The sequence below is a fragment of the Nematolebias whitei genome, chromosome 3 (assembly GCF_014905685.2).
Source record: "Nematolebias whitei isolate Nwh7 chromosome 3, NemWhi1, whole genome shotgun sequence".
Taxonomy (NCBI): Eukaryota; Metazoa; Chordata; class Actinopteri; order Cyprinodontiformes; family Rivulidae; genus Nematolebias; species Nematolebias whitei.
In genome coordinates, this window is record NC_056500.1 from 36,136,543 (window position 1) to 36,150,981 (window position 14,439).

Here is a 14,439-nt window from a genome sequence, read left to right on the forward strand (position 1 = left end):
AACCATTTCAATCAGATAACTATTTCAATCAGATAACTATTTCAATCAGATAACTATTTCAATCGGATGACTATTTCAATCGGATGACTATTTGGTAAACGACATTAAGCAAGTAAGAAAGGTCACTGTCAAAGATTGGGGTGCCAAGTCAAAATCCAAGATGGCCACCTATATGTATGTGTAGTGAACTAAGCCTCAGGTCAAAATCTGGCCTTGGGGGCCTTCCTGGGACAAGAACTGTATTTCATTGATTGGAGTCCAGAAACACAAGATTAAGTTCATCCAGAGACTTCCTAAGTGTCCTGCACTGATCAATTGAAAGAACACTCTCTTTTTATTATCATTACTATTTTACAAATGTTTTGATAATCAAAGTGTGTTTAGTTCAAACCATTTTTAAATGTTGAAGTGAACTACTCAATTTAAATCAACTGTGAAACAGTATTAGTGATTTTTAATCCTCATTCAAAGTAGAAATCAAATTGGAATGTGTTACGGAGTAATTCATGCATTTTCTGATCTTCTGTCTGAAATGAGCAAGTTGTGATGTCGGTCAAAGGTCGAAGACAAGTTGTTGGAATGAACTGTCATGTTTTTATATCCTCTCAGACGTAAATAGAGAAGCTGGCACCTGTTTTCCCCCAACTCGTCTAAATATTTCTCTCGTCTGTCTCTAAAACATTTCCAGTCTGTTCCAAAACATTCTTTCTGTTTTTCTGACTTTTAATAACCTCTTACATCACTAAAACACACCTCTGTTTGGTCAATCGACCAATCAGAAACTTCCCAAATGAACCGGAAATAGAACTCTTTAAATGTTGGCACTTCCTAGTTCAAACCAGTCGTGTTGGGAGCTAGTGCAGTCGAGCGCAGTCGAGTTCGGTTCGGAGAGCAAACCGAACAGAGAAGTGCTGGAGAGAACAGGAGTTCCAGACATGATCCAGAGTTCTTCCGAGTCTCGTGGGAATTATGCAATCTTCCACATCTGAGTGGAACTCTGACGGACTCACAACTCATGTGAGCCCAACCGAGAGGTGAACTTGTGTCGGACGGAATACCGACACTACTTCGGACGATTCACAGCTGTTCCTACGGAGACGCTGAAAGGGTGCGTTAAATGGAACTCCGTACCAGTGGAGACACCTGCTACAGGTAAAGAGTTGATTTAACCACCTAAGTGTACCGAGGAGGAAGCTGGGATCTCAACGGAGCGTGCCGTCCTGATACTGACACATTTCCCTCATCCATCTTTTCCTCTCCATTTAAACTTCATTTCCATCTTTAAACTCTTCTAACCTGCTAGCAAATCATTCCAGATATTTTCAGAAATGTCTGTTGTGAAGCAACGGAAAACCATGGCCGTTTGGTTTTCCTGATTGTAAAGCTGATTAATTAAGCTGTTGTTATTTTCAATTTTGCCAAATTAATGTAAATGTTTGATTTTAAACTTTGATTCTGTTAATAAATGACGCATTCATTTGATGGGTCAAAGAAAATTAACGTCTCACGTTACATTTAATTAATTTCAACGCACGATATTATTCAGTCCAGAAAAATGAATGAATCCGTTTAATTTATGAATATATCACAGGTATGTTCACTACATATGTACTATAAATATTGCTTAAAATTGTAGTTTCTTCAAATGAGTGGGGTAGCCGAAGATTGAATTATATTGGCCAAGGCCACCAATAACCACCCCCTGATTCCACCTTTGCACTTTTTGGTGGATAAAACTGCTCCCTCCACTCTCCAGGATCTGTCACTCTGCTACCCGTTTGAACATCTTGCATCAAAAACATTTAGGTTTACTTCATTCTCTGTTCAATTCCAGCCCAGAAAAACACTCATTTCCCAAACTACAAACATTCACTCTTCAAATCCCTCAGCGACGGGGGACATTGGTGTACCGCTTGTCTACTCTGGTGCTGCACTATTGTTCTTTGTTATGAAGTCATCAGGCTCTTACATTTCTTTTGTTCTTGCTGTTTAACGTTGTGTAAGAAAAGGAGCTGAAGGAGGCAGCTGGACATTCAGAAGTGGAGGATCTTTGGACCAATGGACAAACCCAACTCGATTTACTGTAAAGTACAGAAGTACAGTATCTGGCTGTGATGGAGGACACACTGCAGAAAGCTTCTAATCCAGAGCCCAGCCCTGCACCCAGTCCAGTGCCACCTAGTCCAGCACCCAGTCCAATACCCAGCCCACTGCTGGACAGAATTGCTCTGCCTGCAGGCAACCATGTGGAGGTAACAGAACCAACATCCTCAGCTGAGTATGTCAGTCCTGCTTTCTAACCCCTCAATAAATAACACTTTAATGTTGGACATCAATAAAATAAATAGATATGATGAGCTCTGCATTATTTTGAATATTGTACACTTTAAAGTTTACCACCGGTGATCTCACATTCATCAGGTTTTTTTTTTAGTAATAAAGTTTGGTAAATATTCTGGTCACCTGGCATCTTATCGTATCTACATCCTGGTCTTTCCTTTAAAGCACCTGAACGTGAACCAGATCCAGGTGGTGGTCCGACGCTGCTCCACTCCAAACGTAACAGAGGAGACCACCTATTTTATTCCTCGCAACCCTGTGGTGGATGCCGGCACCAACACCGACCCACCAGTGGTCTGCTGCCCTTTGCTGCATAGATTTTGCCCGTGTCCACCAAAAGGCCTCTTTGCCTCCTTGGTTACCAAACGTAAGCAGTGGACAAGCTCATTTTCTGCTCTGGTGCTGTCAGTGCAGCTGATTATTGATGTCTTCTGTAGTCCTTTTGGCAGCTGTACTCTTTGGAGTCGTTTGGTCCATCACAGAGAAAGAATGTCTCCCAGGAGGGAACTTGTTCGGGATCACGATACTTTTCATCTGTGCACTCATTGGTGGCAAACTGGTAGCTCTCATCAGACTGCCCAAACTTCCACCATTCCCACCACTCCTTGGTAAGGTACAATAAATGAGGCATTAACTTTTTTATTTATATTTATGCTGTTTTTAGTATTTTGCTTCAAAACTAGTCAGTATCCAACTAGCCTAGTAAACAGTTGCTCTCAATGAGCGTATACGTCGATGACACTTTATTCTACTCTCTCTCTCTTTTTAATCAAGCTCTTCAAATCAGTACACTAATTTAAACCAGATCCTTTTTCTTCCTTCTTAAATGATTCATGTTTACAAAAGCAAAAGCAAGATACAGTAGTCCCTCATTTATTGCAGGGGTTATGATCCAGACACCCCACACCCCTGCAATAAGGGAAAATTCACGAAGGAGCAATGTTATATTTATTTAAGGGGCGGCTGTGGCTGAGTGGTTAGATCAGTCGTTCTCCAATGCAAGAGTTGGGGATTCGATTCCACCAGCAGTCACATGCCAAAGTGTCCCTGGGCAAGACACTGAACCCCTCATTGCCTCCAATGTGTGTCCCATCAGTGTATGAATGTGATAAAACACTGATTATTCATTGTATAGATCTAGTAGAGTGCTGTATGAATGTGTATATGAGGGCACAGATTGTGCTGTAAAGTGCTTTGAGTATCTCAATAAGATAGAAAGGGGGCTTCGGGTGGCCGGCGCGGGACCGGTGGTCCAATTGAGTGGTCCGATAAAGAGATTAAAAAAGTCCCGGTGTGCTCCAGAGAGTAGCCAGATTGGAAGTCCTCGTGGGCCGGCTACCAGCTCTTGAATTTGCCGATGGGTCTGGAGGTCCGGTTCCCGGTGGGTTCCATGCGGCTCTCTGAATCCGCTGGGCACCGAAGTCATTGCACAGTAATAAGCACAAAACTTTTTCTGATCAGATCTAAACTGTCCCTCTTTGTATTTCAGCAGAAGGCAACTGGGCTTTTAGGCAGGGCACTGTTGGCTTCTGGGAAATATAGTCCTTATGAGCGGGGATACAGTACAGGCTTATTGAGAGAAAACTACAAAATGGTCGCGCCTGTGCCAAGTATTGTATTTTTTCATTAACATTTTACTGTACATTATCCAGTACTGTCCCAATCACATGAGTAATATTAAAGTTCATCATGTGCCGTGTACAATTTTCCCCCCTCGTGTTCAATCTGATTTTGAAAAAAAAAACACGAAACAGCGAGCCTACGAAAGTCGAATCGCAAAGTAGCGAGGGACTACTGTAATATAAAATGTTCCATTCTTAGTTTTTAGTGCATGCTTAATGTGTTTTTCTATTGCTATGCTGGTTATTGTCCTGTACATCTACAGGAATAAGTGGGTTAAATTTAATACCAGTTAGCTCAACTTTATTGTTCTTCACACTGATTTAACTCCTAATACTGTAATAGATGTTTTGTTAGGTTGCACGTTTTAAGCCTAAACATTGCTAAGCTTTAGATCTAAAAAGGAATTAAGAATTTTCCCAGCCTGCTCTGTGGTAAAACAGAACAGACGAGTGTTATTCTTGCTCGGTTGGTGTGTGAGAGGCAGCCTCACAGAACAAATGCTCATTTTTCCTCTCTGCTGGGCTGCAGGCATGCTGCTGATGGGCTTCCTGCTGAGGAACATCCCGGTCGTAACTGATGGGGTGTACATCAACTTCAGGTGGTCTGCTTCTCTGAGGAACATCGCTCTGGCCATCATCCTGGTCAGAGCTGGTCTGGGACTAGATCCAAAGGTACAATCACCTCCTGTAGCGAGACCTGGTGTCAGATTGATGGATTGTAAAACAACTTGTTCCCAGGATTTAGAAATGTTTTTCAACTTGGTATAAAAATGTTGCTCTATGATCAGGTGAACATTTATACAAATTCTCCTAAAGTCCTCTGGAGTGATTAGTGATGCAAATGATAGATTTCCTAAGGTTGTGTGTTCAACGACATAAACTGAGAACATCTTATGTTGAGAAAAGACAAAGTTGTAGCTCTTTAGATAAAATAACAAATAAAACAATATAGTTTGTAAATTCTCCGGCTTCGAAGGTAGATATCAATTCATTTTGGATCTCAGTCACTCCTCTCTTTGGTTGATGTTACTAATCTTTTCTGTGCAGATAAAACTGTGCATCATTTCACAGAGTTTGATCCGCTGGAAGCGATTGTTCATGAAACCGTTTCTATTTCATCCGTCAGGCTCTGAAGAAACTCAAAGCGGTGTGTGTACGTGTTGCAGCTGGGCCCTGCTTGATGGAGGCCTGCACCGCAGCTCTGGTCTCTCACTTCCTCCTGGGCTTACCCTGGGTGTGGGGATTCATCCTTGGGTGAGCAGAACAACCTCAGTGTTTCCTCTTTTGGTATGATACATGTCTGTAACCATCAGTAGAGTTATTTAAGAAAGCTATAGCAAATAATCCGTCCTGTCTCCATGCCAGCTTTGTGCTGGGTGCTGTGTCTCCGGCGGTGGTGGTTCCCTCCATGCTGATGCTGCAGAAGAATGGCTATGGCGTGGAGCAGGGCATCCCCACCCTGCTGATGGCTGCTGGAAGCTTTGATGACATTCTTAACATCACGGGGTTCACCACATGCTTGGGCATGGCCTTCTCCACAGGTAATGTGTGTGAACGGAAAGAATAATGCAAGCTTGTGCTTTTTGAAATGCAACGCCAACTTTAGTCCCGGGCAGCAGCAGCAGCAGGTGGTGAACACTGAGATGCATTAAAAATAAATGTGTAGTTTGTCATGAGAACAGCAGAGGGTGCAAGTGAGCAGATACATATAAGAGATGTTCCATTGATCTGTGTAAAAACATCTAGAACCAGTCTCTGTGGCACAGTGTTGACCCTCATTTTACTAAATGTAGGTAAAACAATACATTTATTTGAAAGGACTCACAGCATAACATTCAAAAACCTTACAGACTATCTGCATAACCAGTTTTGTAATTCAGTTTATTTTATTTTTAACCTAATTAAACAATGAAACAAACCATCCACTTACTGTATTTTCCTGCTGAAGTTACAAGTCATGCTTTCCCTCCCAGGCTCCACCTGGTATAACCTCCTGCGAGGCGTGATGGAGGTGGCAGGAGGGATGGTGGCTGGGATTCTCCTCGGCCTCCTCATTCAGTACTTCCCTAGCGTTGATCAGGTACGTGATCTCACACAAGCTTGTTTAATGCTGCCCGATCATTCCTACACAACTTAGCATCACAGTCTCTGAGAATTTGTTGAGGATGACTCTCAGCTACTACCACATCAAATTTTAGCTCAAAATCTGTGACATTAACTGAGTTATAGCCATACTGGTGTTTGCTAATGTTGATTAGCTGTGGCAGCTCCTTTGAACTGCGTTGATCCCAAACATCCAGTGATTACTTGTTGCCAATTTCCACAAATTCTGTCCAGTAGTTCATGAGATATTTTGCTAACAGACAGACAATATTGATTTGAACAGGTAAAAGTTTTAAGGAAAGACGTTGCACAATGTGTTGCACTCGGAGTATGTGTTGAAAATGACTTCAAGCTACAACCACAACACATATTAGCTCAATATCTGTGAAATTGGCCAAAAAGCTACAGATGAGTGAGCACAGACTCAGAGAAGAACATCATCGCCCCTTCAGTGATGGGCGATAATAAAGAGGTTCCCCTGATCTGAACTGTTTAATGTTTTCACCTACCTGTTGTCTGTTAAATTATTATTAACCTTTAATTAACCAGACAAATCCCATTGAGATCACATATGTCTTTTGCAAGGGAGGCCTGGGTCTGAACGCGGACTAACATGCATGTTTTTGGTAAACAAAGCTTTTTACATGACTCACCTTCATGGTATTGAAAGTTTTCCTGTTGTTTATCTCTTGTAGAAACATGTGGTGATGAAGCGCTCCTTCTTGGTGTTGGGTCTGTCCGTCTTTGCCGTGTTCGGCAGCAGCGTCGCAGGCTTCCCAGGCTCCGGAGGCCTCTGCACCTTGGTGTTGGCGTTCCTGGCTGGTCTGGGCTGGAGAAGCGAGAAGGTATACAAAAACATATCAACACGTATAAACCATGTTTCTAAAGCATTCAGCACACTGTCTATGTTTAGTGTTGAAGTCTGAGTGTTTTATGTCACTAGAGTAGAGAAGAATTCTGATCAGTTCAACACAACCATACAACAAATCAGTCCTCTTAAAGCAGTGGTTCTCAAACGGAGTCAGCGAGCCGGTGCTTGGGGTCTGTAAAAAAATAAAATATATATATATATAAAATAAATTATATATATATATATATATTATTATTATATTATATATAAAAGTATATATAACGTTTTAAAGTAGTTTTTGATGATGTTCATTTTTTCAAAACTGTAATTTTAGGAACTTGAAATAAAAAAAGTGTGTTAATAGTGACTTGAATGAAAAATACCTCATGTTTAAAAGTATAAAAATTGTATTAACACTATTGAAGAACAGGTCTTAAGTATTTATGTTACACAAATATTTCCATTGCATTAAAGACACAAATTGCAGAAAATTATTTTATAAACATAAGGATTATGAGGGGTCCCTGAACCCAAAAAGTTTGAGAACCCTTGTCTTAAAGTGTGTCATCAGTGTGCTGCAACAGGTCAGACTGGGCTCTGTTTTGTATTTGACTAAAGGCGCATGTGGAGGAAGTGGTGGGGTGGGTGTGGGACGTATTTCAGCCGCTGCTGTTCGGCCTGATCGGCGCTGAGATTCGGCTGTCTGAGCTGGAGGGACACACAGTTGGTAAGACGACGACACAAAGCTGTGAAAATAACACTGTTATCTTTGTGCAAGATTCAAATGCCACCGTATGAGTGCATGTAAAAGTATTTGCATAAACAAAAAAGACATGGGGTGCTCTGCTTTGTCCTGTAAAGACTGAATGACCTGTCTGTGCGCTCCTGTCATTTACTTTCATATTAGTCAGGCCACTTAGGTTTCCTGAGAAAACAGAGTTTACATGTCCAAAAAGCTCAGTCTGCTGATATTTAAGACTTTCATTCATTGTTATGAGTAACTGCACTTTGAGTACTTTTAATTACGGTATATAATGTGGACAAATCTCATAGTGGCAGTGATGTAGACGCACTGTTGGACCTTTGTCTTGATGTTTTTGCAGGTCTGGGCATTGCCTCTCTGCTCATTGCTCTGCTGGTTAGAGTCCTCTTCACCTTTGCGTGCGTGCTGCGAACTGGCTTCAACATGAGGGAAAAAGTGTTCATAGCCCTTGCCTGGATGCCCAAAGCAACAGTGCAGGTATGAAATATACTGCAGGTCAGGGAGCTTTCCTCGCTGGAAAGTTTATTTATTTTCAAAAGGAATTTTTTTTATAAGTGAGGTTGTGAGGATTACTTATGAGCAGTCACTATCTTACCTGTGGCAGGCAGGGAGAGCGTTCAGCTACCAACAGCTACTCAAAGCAGGCAATATTTGAGAGTGAATTTCTGCCATCTGAAACAACTTAAACTCAACTTTTTTAGCTGTTTTTGCAAACACAATATTTGACATGTTTACGAGAGCTGCACAACGGATCAAAAATTACCACAGCAAAATCTGTTTGTGTTCATATTTCAAAGGATTGCCATTATTTGCAGACACAGACTGCATGTCAATAATATTTATTATATAGATGGACTTAGCTAATTTAGAGTGGTCAACCTGCTGAAGCATGCATTGCTAGCATCATGACAGAAGAACAAGAGTGAGGAAAATGTGTTGCAGCCAACATCATCATAGTGATATTCAACATTGTCACTATCCTAAGTTTTCCTTTTATTGTGCTTCCCTAACTTAACATGAGGTGGTTTACTTGTAGCATCCAGCCGTGGGTGAATATCAGTCTAATCCCTATGGAAAAATTACACAGAGTAAGATTAGGAGATTACAAAAGTAAAGACTGTGAGCATCATTGTGGGGAGATGAGAGAATTCCTTTATTATCCTGATCCTTCAGAAAGAACTTTTGATTTGAAATGAGGAATAAACACCTTGAGAGAAGCAGCAGATCTTCAGCAGGATGTTTTACTCAGCCGCCGTGTGCGCAGTCAGCAGAGCAACACCAGTGTGTGATTGAGAACAGGGCAACACTGTGAACAACTGTCACACCAGTGAGGTGCAAAGTGACTTCAAATAGAGTTCCCTCAAAGCTCCAGAGAGGTTTGGAGTTTGGCTTGCTTTAGATGAAAGAAATTAGTTCTTGAGCGCGACTCCACCAAACTGAGATCGCTCTGACTGTTGTCTACTTGTGAAAATTCATGACCCACTCCACACAACCACATTAAAAAAACGTATATCCATTAAGTTTCTTTCTAATCGTACATTTCTGCAGTGCACTGTCTTTTTGTCTAAAAATCAGAATGAAGTTCTCCCCTCCCTAAACTCGAACATCCACTCAACCAGTTTACGGAGATGTCATCATTAGAGCCCCAACCCACCCTAACCTCAGGCAGACTAAGAACCATCCAGACACACTGAGGCCCTGTATACACATGAACCATCTCTGGAAACGTTAGCATTTTTCATTTGTTGATTTTGGAAAATTAATCACGTTTACGGATTTTATTAATTTTTTTCCTTCTTTTGGCTGCTTCCTTCAGGAGTCGCCACAGTGAACTAACTCACACCAAGACTTGGCAATGATTTTTACGCCGGATGTCCTTCCTGACACAACCACAGACCACCGAGCTACCACAGCCCTGTGTGGAGCAGAGAGCTGCTATCTAGGGCTCCTGGGGGGAGCAGATGGTGGGGGTTAAGAGCTTTGCTCAAAGGCCCAAAGTTAGTACATGAGGGTGGAAGCAGGTGTGGGGATTTCACTTTTCCCACCTACATTTTGATATGGTCGCTCTGGGGAGTTGAACCGACAATCACAGGTCCACATTTTCTAACCTCTGTGCCACCCCCCACCAAAAATATAGGTTACTGTACTTGTTGAATCCGCTGCCATGCCAGGTCACTTGCTGGCACTGTGATTTACGGATTTCAACAAGACACCCAGTTAATTTGGTTGCAAGCATGAAGAGAGAGTTGCATCCAAAACGATGAACACATAAACCTTTGTTTGGACCGCGGATGAGGCCGAGAGATCAGCACAAACAGCACTCTGCTATCCACCATTGCTAATGTTGCTCATCTACTAAGCAAAAAAAAAAAAAAAAAAACTATTGACTGCAGCTGTCTGTAGTGCATGTAGTGCACATGTGCAATTTCACACTGGTGCCACAGGTTTCCCAGAACTCCCAGTCTGCAAGGTGGTTTCAAAAAGGTTCGGCATCAAAGAAGGTGGGCACTGTTGAGGCGTAAACAAATGGCTGAAACACAGCAGGAATGCTACAGATTCTTTTAAACTTCTGAAACGTTTAGTGCAAGCACAAGGACTTTTTAAGATTTATAAATGCTTTCATGTTTATTTTAGTAATTGCTACTACTTTACATCTGCTGTAGGACTCATTCATCCTGGTGACGACAGTATTTATCAATAATCTCTAGTGGTTTTATCATGCTGCTACGTGGAGTGCTGACGTACAAAGTTTTGTATCAATATTCCTCTCTACTCCATATAATTAAAGCTGTACGTTAAAAAGAACCACTGTTTTTGTTCTCGTCTCCGTCAGGCAGCAATAGGCTCCACAGCTTTAGACATGGCGAGAACAAAGGGGGACCAGAACCTCCAGAAGTACGGGATGGACGTTCTTACTGTGGCTGTGCTCGCCATTCTTCTCACAGCCCCTGTAGGAGCGCTGATCATTGGGCTCTGTGGGCCTCGTCTGCTGCAGAAACCAAAGACCTCAGCCAGCGGTGAGCGAGTCAAACCCAATTTATCGACATTTTTCTTGGGTACGTAAAGTCTGACATTTAAAATCTTCAGCTTGGCTCCACCCCCTGCGTGACCTGGCCTTGTAGCTTCCTGTGGTGAATCCGTCTCCCTGCCTCACCTTTGTGATAGCTTTGTTAAAGAAATTGTATAGCTTTAGGTTTCTTGTTTGGTATTAGGTTTAAAATAGAAACCTGCTTGTTAGCTTATCTTTTATTTACGTTTATTCATCATCTGACCAGTTTTTACTTAATGTTTTTTGCATGCCTACTGTTCATTTCTCCTAGGCACTGCAGCAGAAGGTGAAGAAGACAACGAAACTCCTGTCACCTTTGAGAGCACACTCTGACCTCCGCGTCCAGTGAAACGGGACATTTAATGAGACGCCTCAAACCTCAAGTTAAAGCTTTTCTTTAGCCACCGAGTGGCTCTGTTGGTCTGAATCAGTGGGTTTTTATGGTCCCAGGTGGCTTCTAAACAAATCCCCCATGCTGAAACACCTGGAGGGATGACCTTTTTGTAATGGTAGAATATGTCTCTGTAATATTCAATGAATCCAGTATGTCCTAATTTTTGTGACCGTGTTTATGAACTAGTCATCGTGCGTCATTTGAAAAGGCAATGCTCATTTTACTTTAAGCAGGGTCTTTTGGGCTTGAACATACCAAGAACAGCATTATTCTCTTAGATGTTCCAAACTTCTTGGAACCCTTTGTGTTTGTGTATTTTTTTTTTCTTTCGTTTATTTTTACTTATATATGTTAGAGGTATGTGTCGGTGAGAATAATAATTTTTAGCTTACAAAAACCTCAGGAGAAACTTTTAGCATTTCACTTTACTTTGGTTGATCCAGAATCAACAAAAATCAGCAGTTCATGCACAATGTGGCTTACAGTTTCATCTCAAGGGAACTTTTTTAGACTTTATGGACACATTTTTAAACCATTGGTAAGTAGTATTTCTATTTTTTACTGCAGAAATATGCAGTGCAATTTTATTTGTTTAAATTTTAAGGCCTCAATGAAAGGTCGTGTGTTAGAGATTATTTATGAATTTACAAGTTTTTTTAACCAAACAATAAATAAAAACACACAAAAGTTGTCTTTTTTTAATGGTTAATATCATCAGAATAATCCTGAATGACACTGTAAGGTTTAGTTTCTCATCAGTCTACTTTCTTCACAATGGTGACGAGATTCTCTGATTTGAATACAAATCCCTCCAGCAGTCCAAGTTTTCATTTATTCAAATAGAATCAACAACATGCAAATCGATGCTGCCAAGGTGCAATGCCCCATGAACTTTAGCCCCTTATTGTCCACTGGAAGCAGAACCTCACCCCAACCCAGACAAGGCAGCTGCTGCTTGCTCTCTCTGGGTGGTTAGGGGTGAGGTTCTGAAGCCAGTGGACTTCAGGTATCTTGAGGTTTTGTTCAGTGAGGGAAGAATTCAATTAAATTCAATTTAAAAATAATTTGATAATCCCAAAGGGAAATTAAGTGTTGTCGTAGCTCATCCTCCTGGTTTGGTTCAAGAGTTGTTATAGATGCTGATGGCTGTGGGCAGGAAGGATCTCCTGCAGTGAATCCAAAGAATCTGGCCACCGATTCCAATCCATCTACCCAGATCCAGCTTGCTGTCAAATCCAGCGGGCCTCTCGGTCCTCCTGGGCAGCAGGATTGCCCAAATACTGGGCAGAATTCCTCGCTGAGCGATGGTCACTCCTCCCAGCAGTCTGCCAAGCTCCTTGTCGCCACGGACAGAAGGCTGAAGGTGCCGGGGGATGATCCCGGTCCTCCCATTGTCACGAGCCAAGTTTCCCACCAGCTCCAGGATCTCGGTGGCCAGGTACTTGAGCACCACCGCCAGGTTGACGGGAATTTGTCCACGGCGCCTCCTTTTCAAACTCATTTGGGATTTGGGGCTGTAGTTGAGGTGTTTGAGCTAATTTGACTAATTTGAGGTATTTGTGAATGGAGTGTGACATTGACAAACTGATCAGTGTGGCTTCTGCAGTATTGTGGACTCTGTGCCGGTCCATTGTCGCGAAGAAGTAGCTGAACTCTGGATATCCTGCTGCATGCTCATTAATCCAGGTAGAACAATCTATCAAGGTTGAGTCAGGTCCTCTGGATGAACTCTTCTTTGTTAAAACATTTAGTCTTTTATCCAAAAGACAAAGAAGACTGAAGAAGTCTTTTGAATAAAGACGAAACGTTTCATCAAAGAAGAAGCCGTCCAGAGGACCTAACTTAATCTGGTTAGATGAACTCTGGGTAGTGATCTAAAGAATGAGCTCATGGATCCAAGAGGTCTAGATGAGCTCTCTACAGGGTAGCTGGACTCTCCCTCAGAGATAGGATGAGAAGTTCAGTTCTCCAGGAGAGACTGAGTAGAACCACTGGTTCTCCACACCCAGAGAAGGCAGTTGAGGTGGTTCAGACATCTGGTAAGGATGGACCCCAGACGCCTCCATAGGGAGGTTTTACAGACATGTCCAGCTGTGAGGAGACTTCAGGGAAGACCCAGGACACTAGAGAGACGTCTCTCAGCTGTTCTGGGAACACCTTGCCAGTCCTCCAGGAAAAGCTGGCTGTGGAGGGAGAACTGGACCTTCCTGGTTAGGCTGCCCCCCCCCCCCCCCCCCCCTCCCCGACCCGAGTCCAGAACCAGAGGAAGATGATGGAAGGATGGATGTGTTGTGTTTGAGTAAAATTTGGTTTAGACTGAAATGTTTACAAAAATATATTTAATCCAAAGCACAGCTTTACATTAAAAAACTTGTTCTGCTCAGTGATAACCGGAGTGGCTGTACTTTGGGATCACAAAGACAAAGAAAAGTTTCCCATTCCTCTCATTTTAACCTTTTATTTACTGTATTTAGCATAAATAAGTTTGTACATTAGAGTGAAACGTCTCCACAACAGAATCCTGCAGTCATCAGATCTGATCAAGCATCGTCGAACTAAACGGGGGAAATTAATTTAGTTGTTTTTCTAAAGAATTATCAAAAGGTCAAATAGCTGCCTGCAGCTGATTCTGTTTTAATAGAAACTCTTGATCTAAGTTAACAAAGAGGCAAACAATTAAAACATAACGTATTAATTTTCAGGCTTAATTATCAAACTTCTTTTGGCTCAGAGTGACGAGTTCCTCAAACAGTTACGTCTGCTAAAACAACTTAAACATGACTTCCTCTTTACATTTAGGATGAATAAAGTCAAAGTGTAGTATATCTATTCATATTCAAAATATTCATCCACATTTGGAAAATGCAGATGGGATAAAAATGAAATATTGCAGAGGTACAAAGTACTTCCACAGTCAGCTATACAGAGTTTTAATAAAGCTGCAGTTTTTTAAACTGTCAAAAGGTTAGTAAGGCTAAAACTGCAAACAGGAGAATTTTAGTCAATGCAGAGATTTGAAATTTAAATATAACAGAATATTAAGAAGAACCACACAATTACATTTAATTTAGAAAATCTCACATCCTACGAGTTCGTGTTTGTTCAAATTTGGCACGTAGGTTGGCTTAAGCACAGAAAACAAGATGAACTAAAACTAGAGTGGTCCAAAATAAAGAGTACAAGACACAAAGTGTCAAGTACATGTGCATCTCAGATAATTAGAATATTGTGAAAAAGTTCAATATCTCTTGTCAATAACTTCAGAAAGTGAAACTCATTGATTAGAACTTGGAGATGATGAAAAACCAAAAGAAAATA

General features: G+C 41.6%; 1 protein-coding gene across 1 annotated transcript in view; it reads left to right on the forward strand.

The window, feature by feature from the left end:
* si:dkey-162b23.4 (sodium/hydrogen exchanger 9B2) overlaps positions 1 to 11,153 on the forward strand; it is a 13,273-nt gene extending 2,120 nt beyond the window's left edge. The window contains exons 2-13 of the mRNA XM_037674934.1: positions 2,010 to 2,252; positions 2,506 to 2,707; positions 2,778 to 2,948; positions 4,492 to 4,634; positions 5,089 to 5,216; positions 5,328 to 5,503; positions 5,936 to 6,042; positions 6,761 to 6,910; positions 7,534 to 7,642; positions 8,019 to 8,155; positions 10,512 to 10,695; positions 10,999 to 11,153. Of these exons, the coding sequence (XP_037530862.1) occupies positions 2,115 to 2,252; positions 2,506 to 2,707; positions 2,778 to 2,948; positions 4,492 to 4,634; positions 5,089 to 5,216; positions 5,328 to 5,503; positions 5,936 to 6,042; positions 6,761 to 6,910; positions 7,534 to 7,642; positions 8,019 to 8,155; positions 10,512 to 10,695; positions 10,999 to 11,060 (1,707 nt within the window). The 5' untranslated portion in view covers positions 2,010 to 2,114 and the 3' untranslated portion in view covers positions 11,061 to 11,153. The remainder of the gene's footprint in view (positions 1 to 2,009; positions 2,253 to 2,505; positions 2,708 to 2,777; positions 2,949 to 4,491; positions 4,635 to 5,088; positions 5,217 to 5,327; positions 5,504 to 5,935; positions 6,043 to 6,760; positions 6,911 to 7,533; positions 7,643 to 8,018; positions 8,156 to 10,511; positions 10,696 to 10,998) is intronic.
* Positions 11,154 to 14,439: the final 3,286 nt, after the last annotated feature.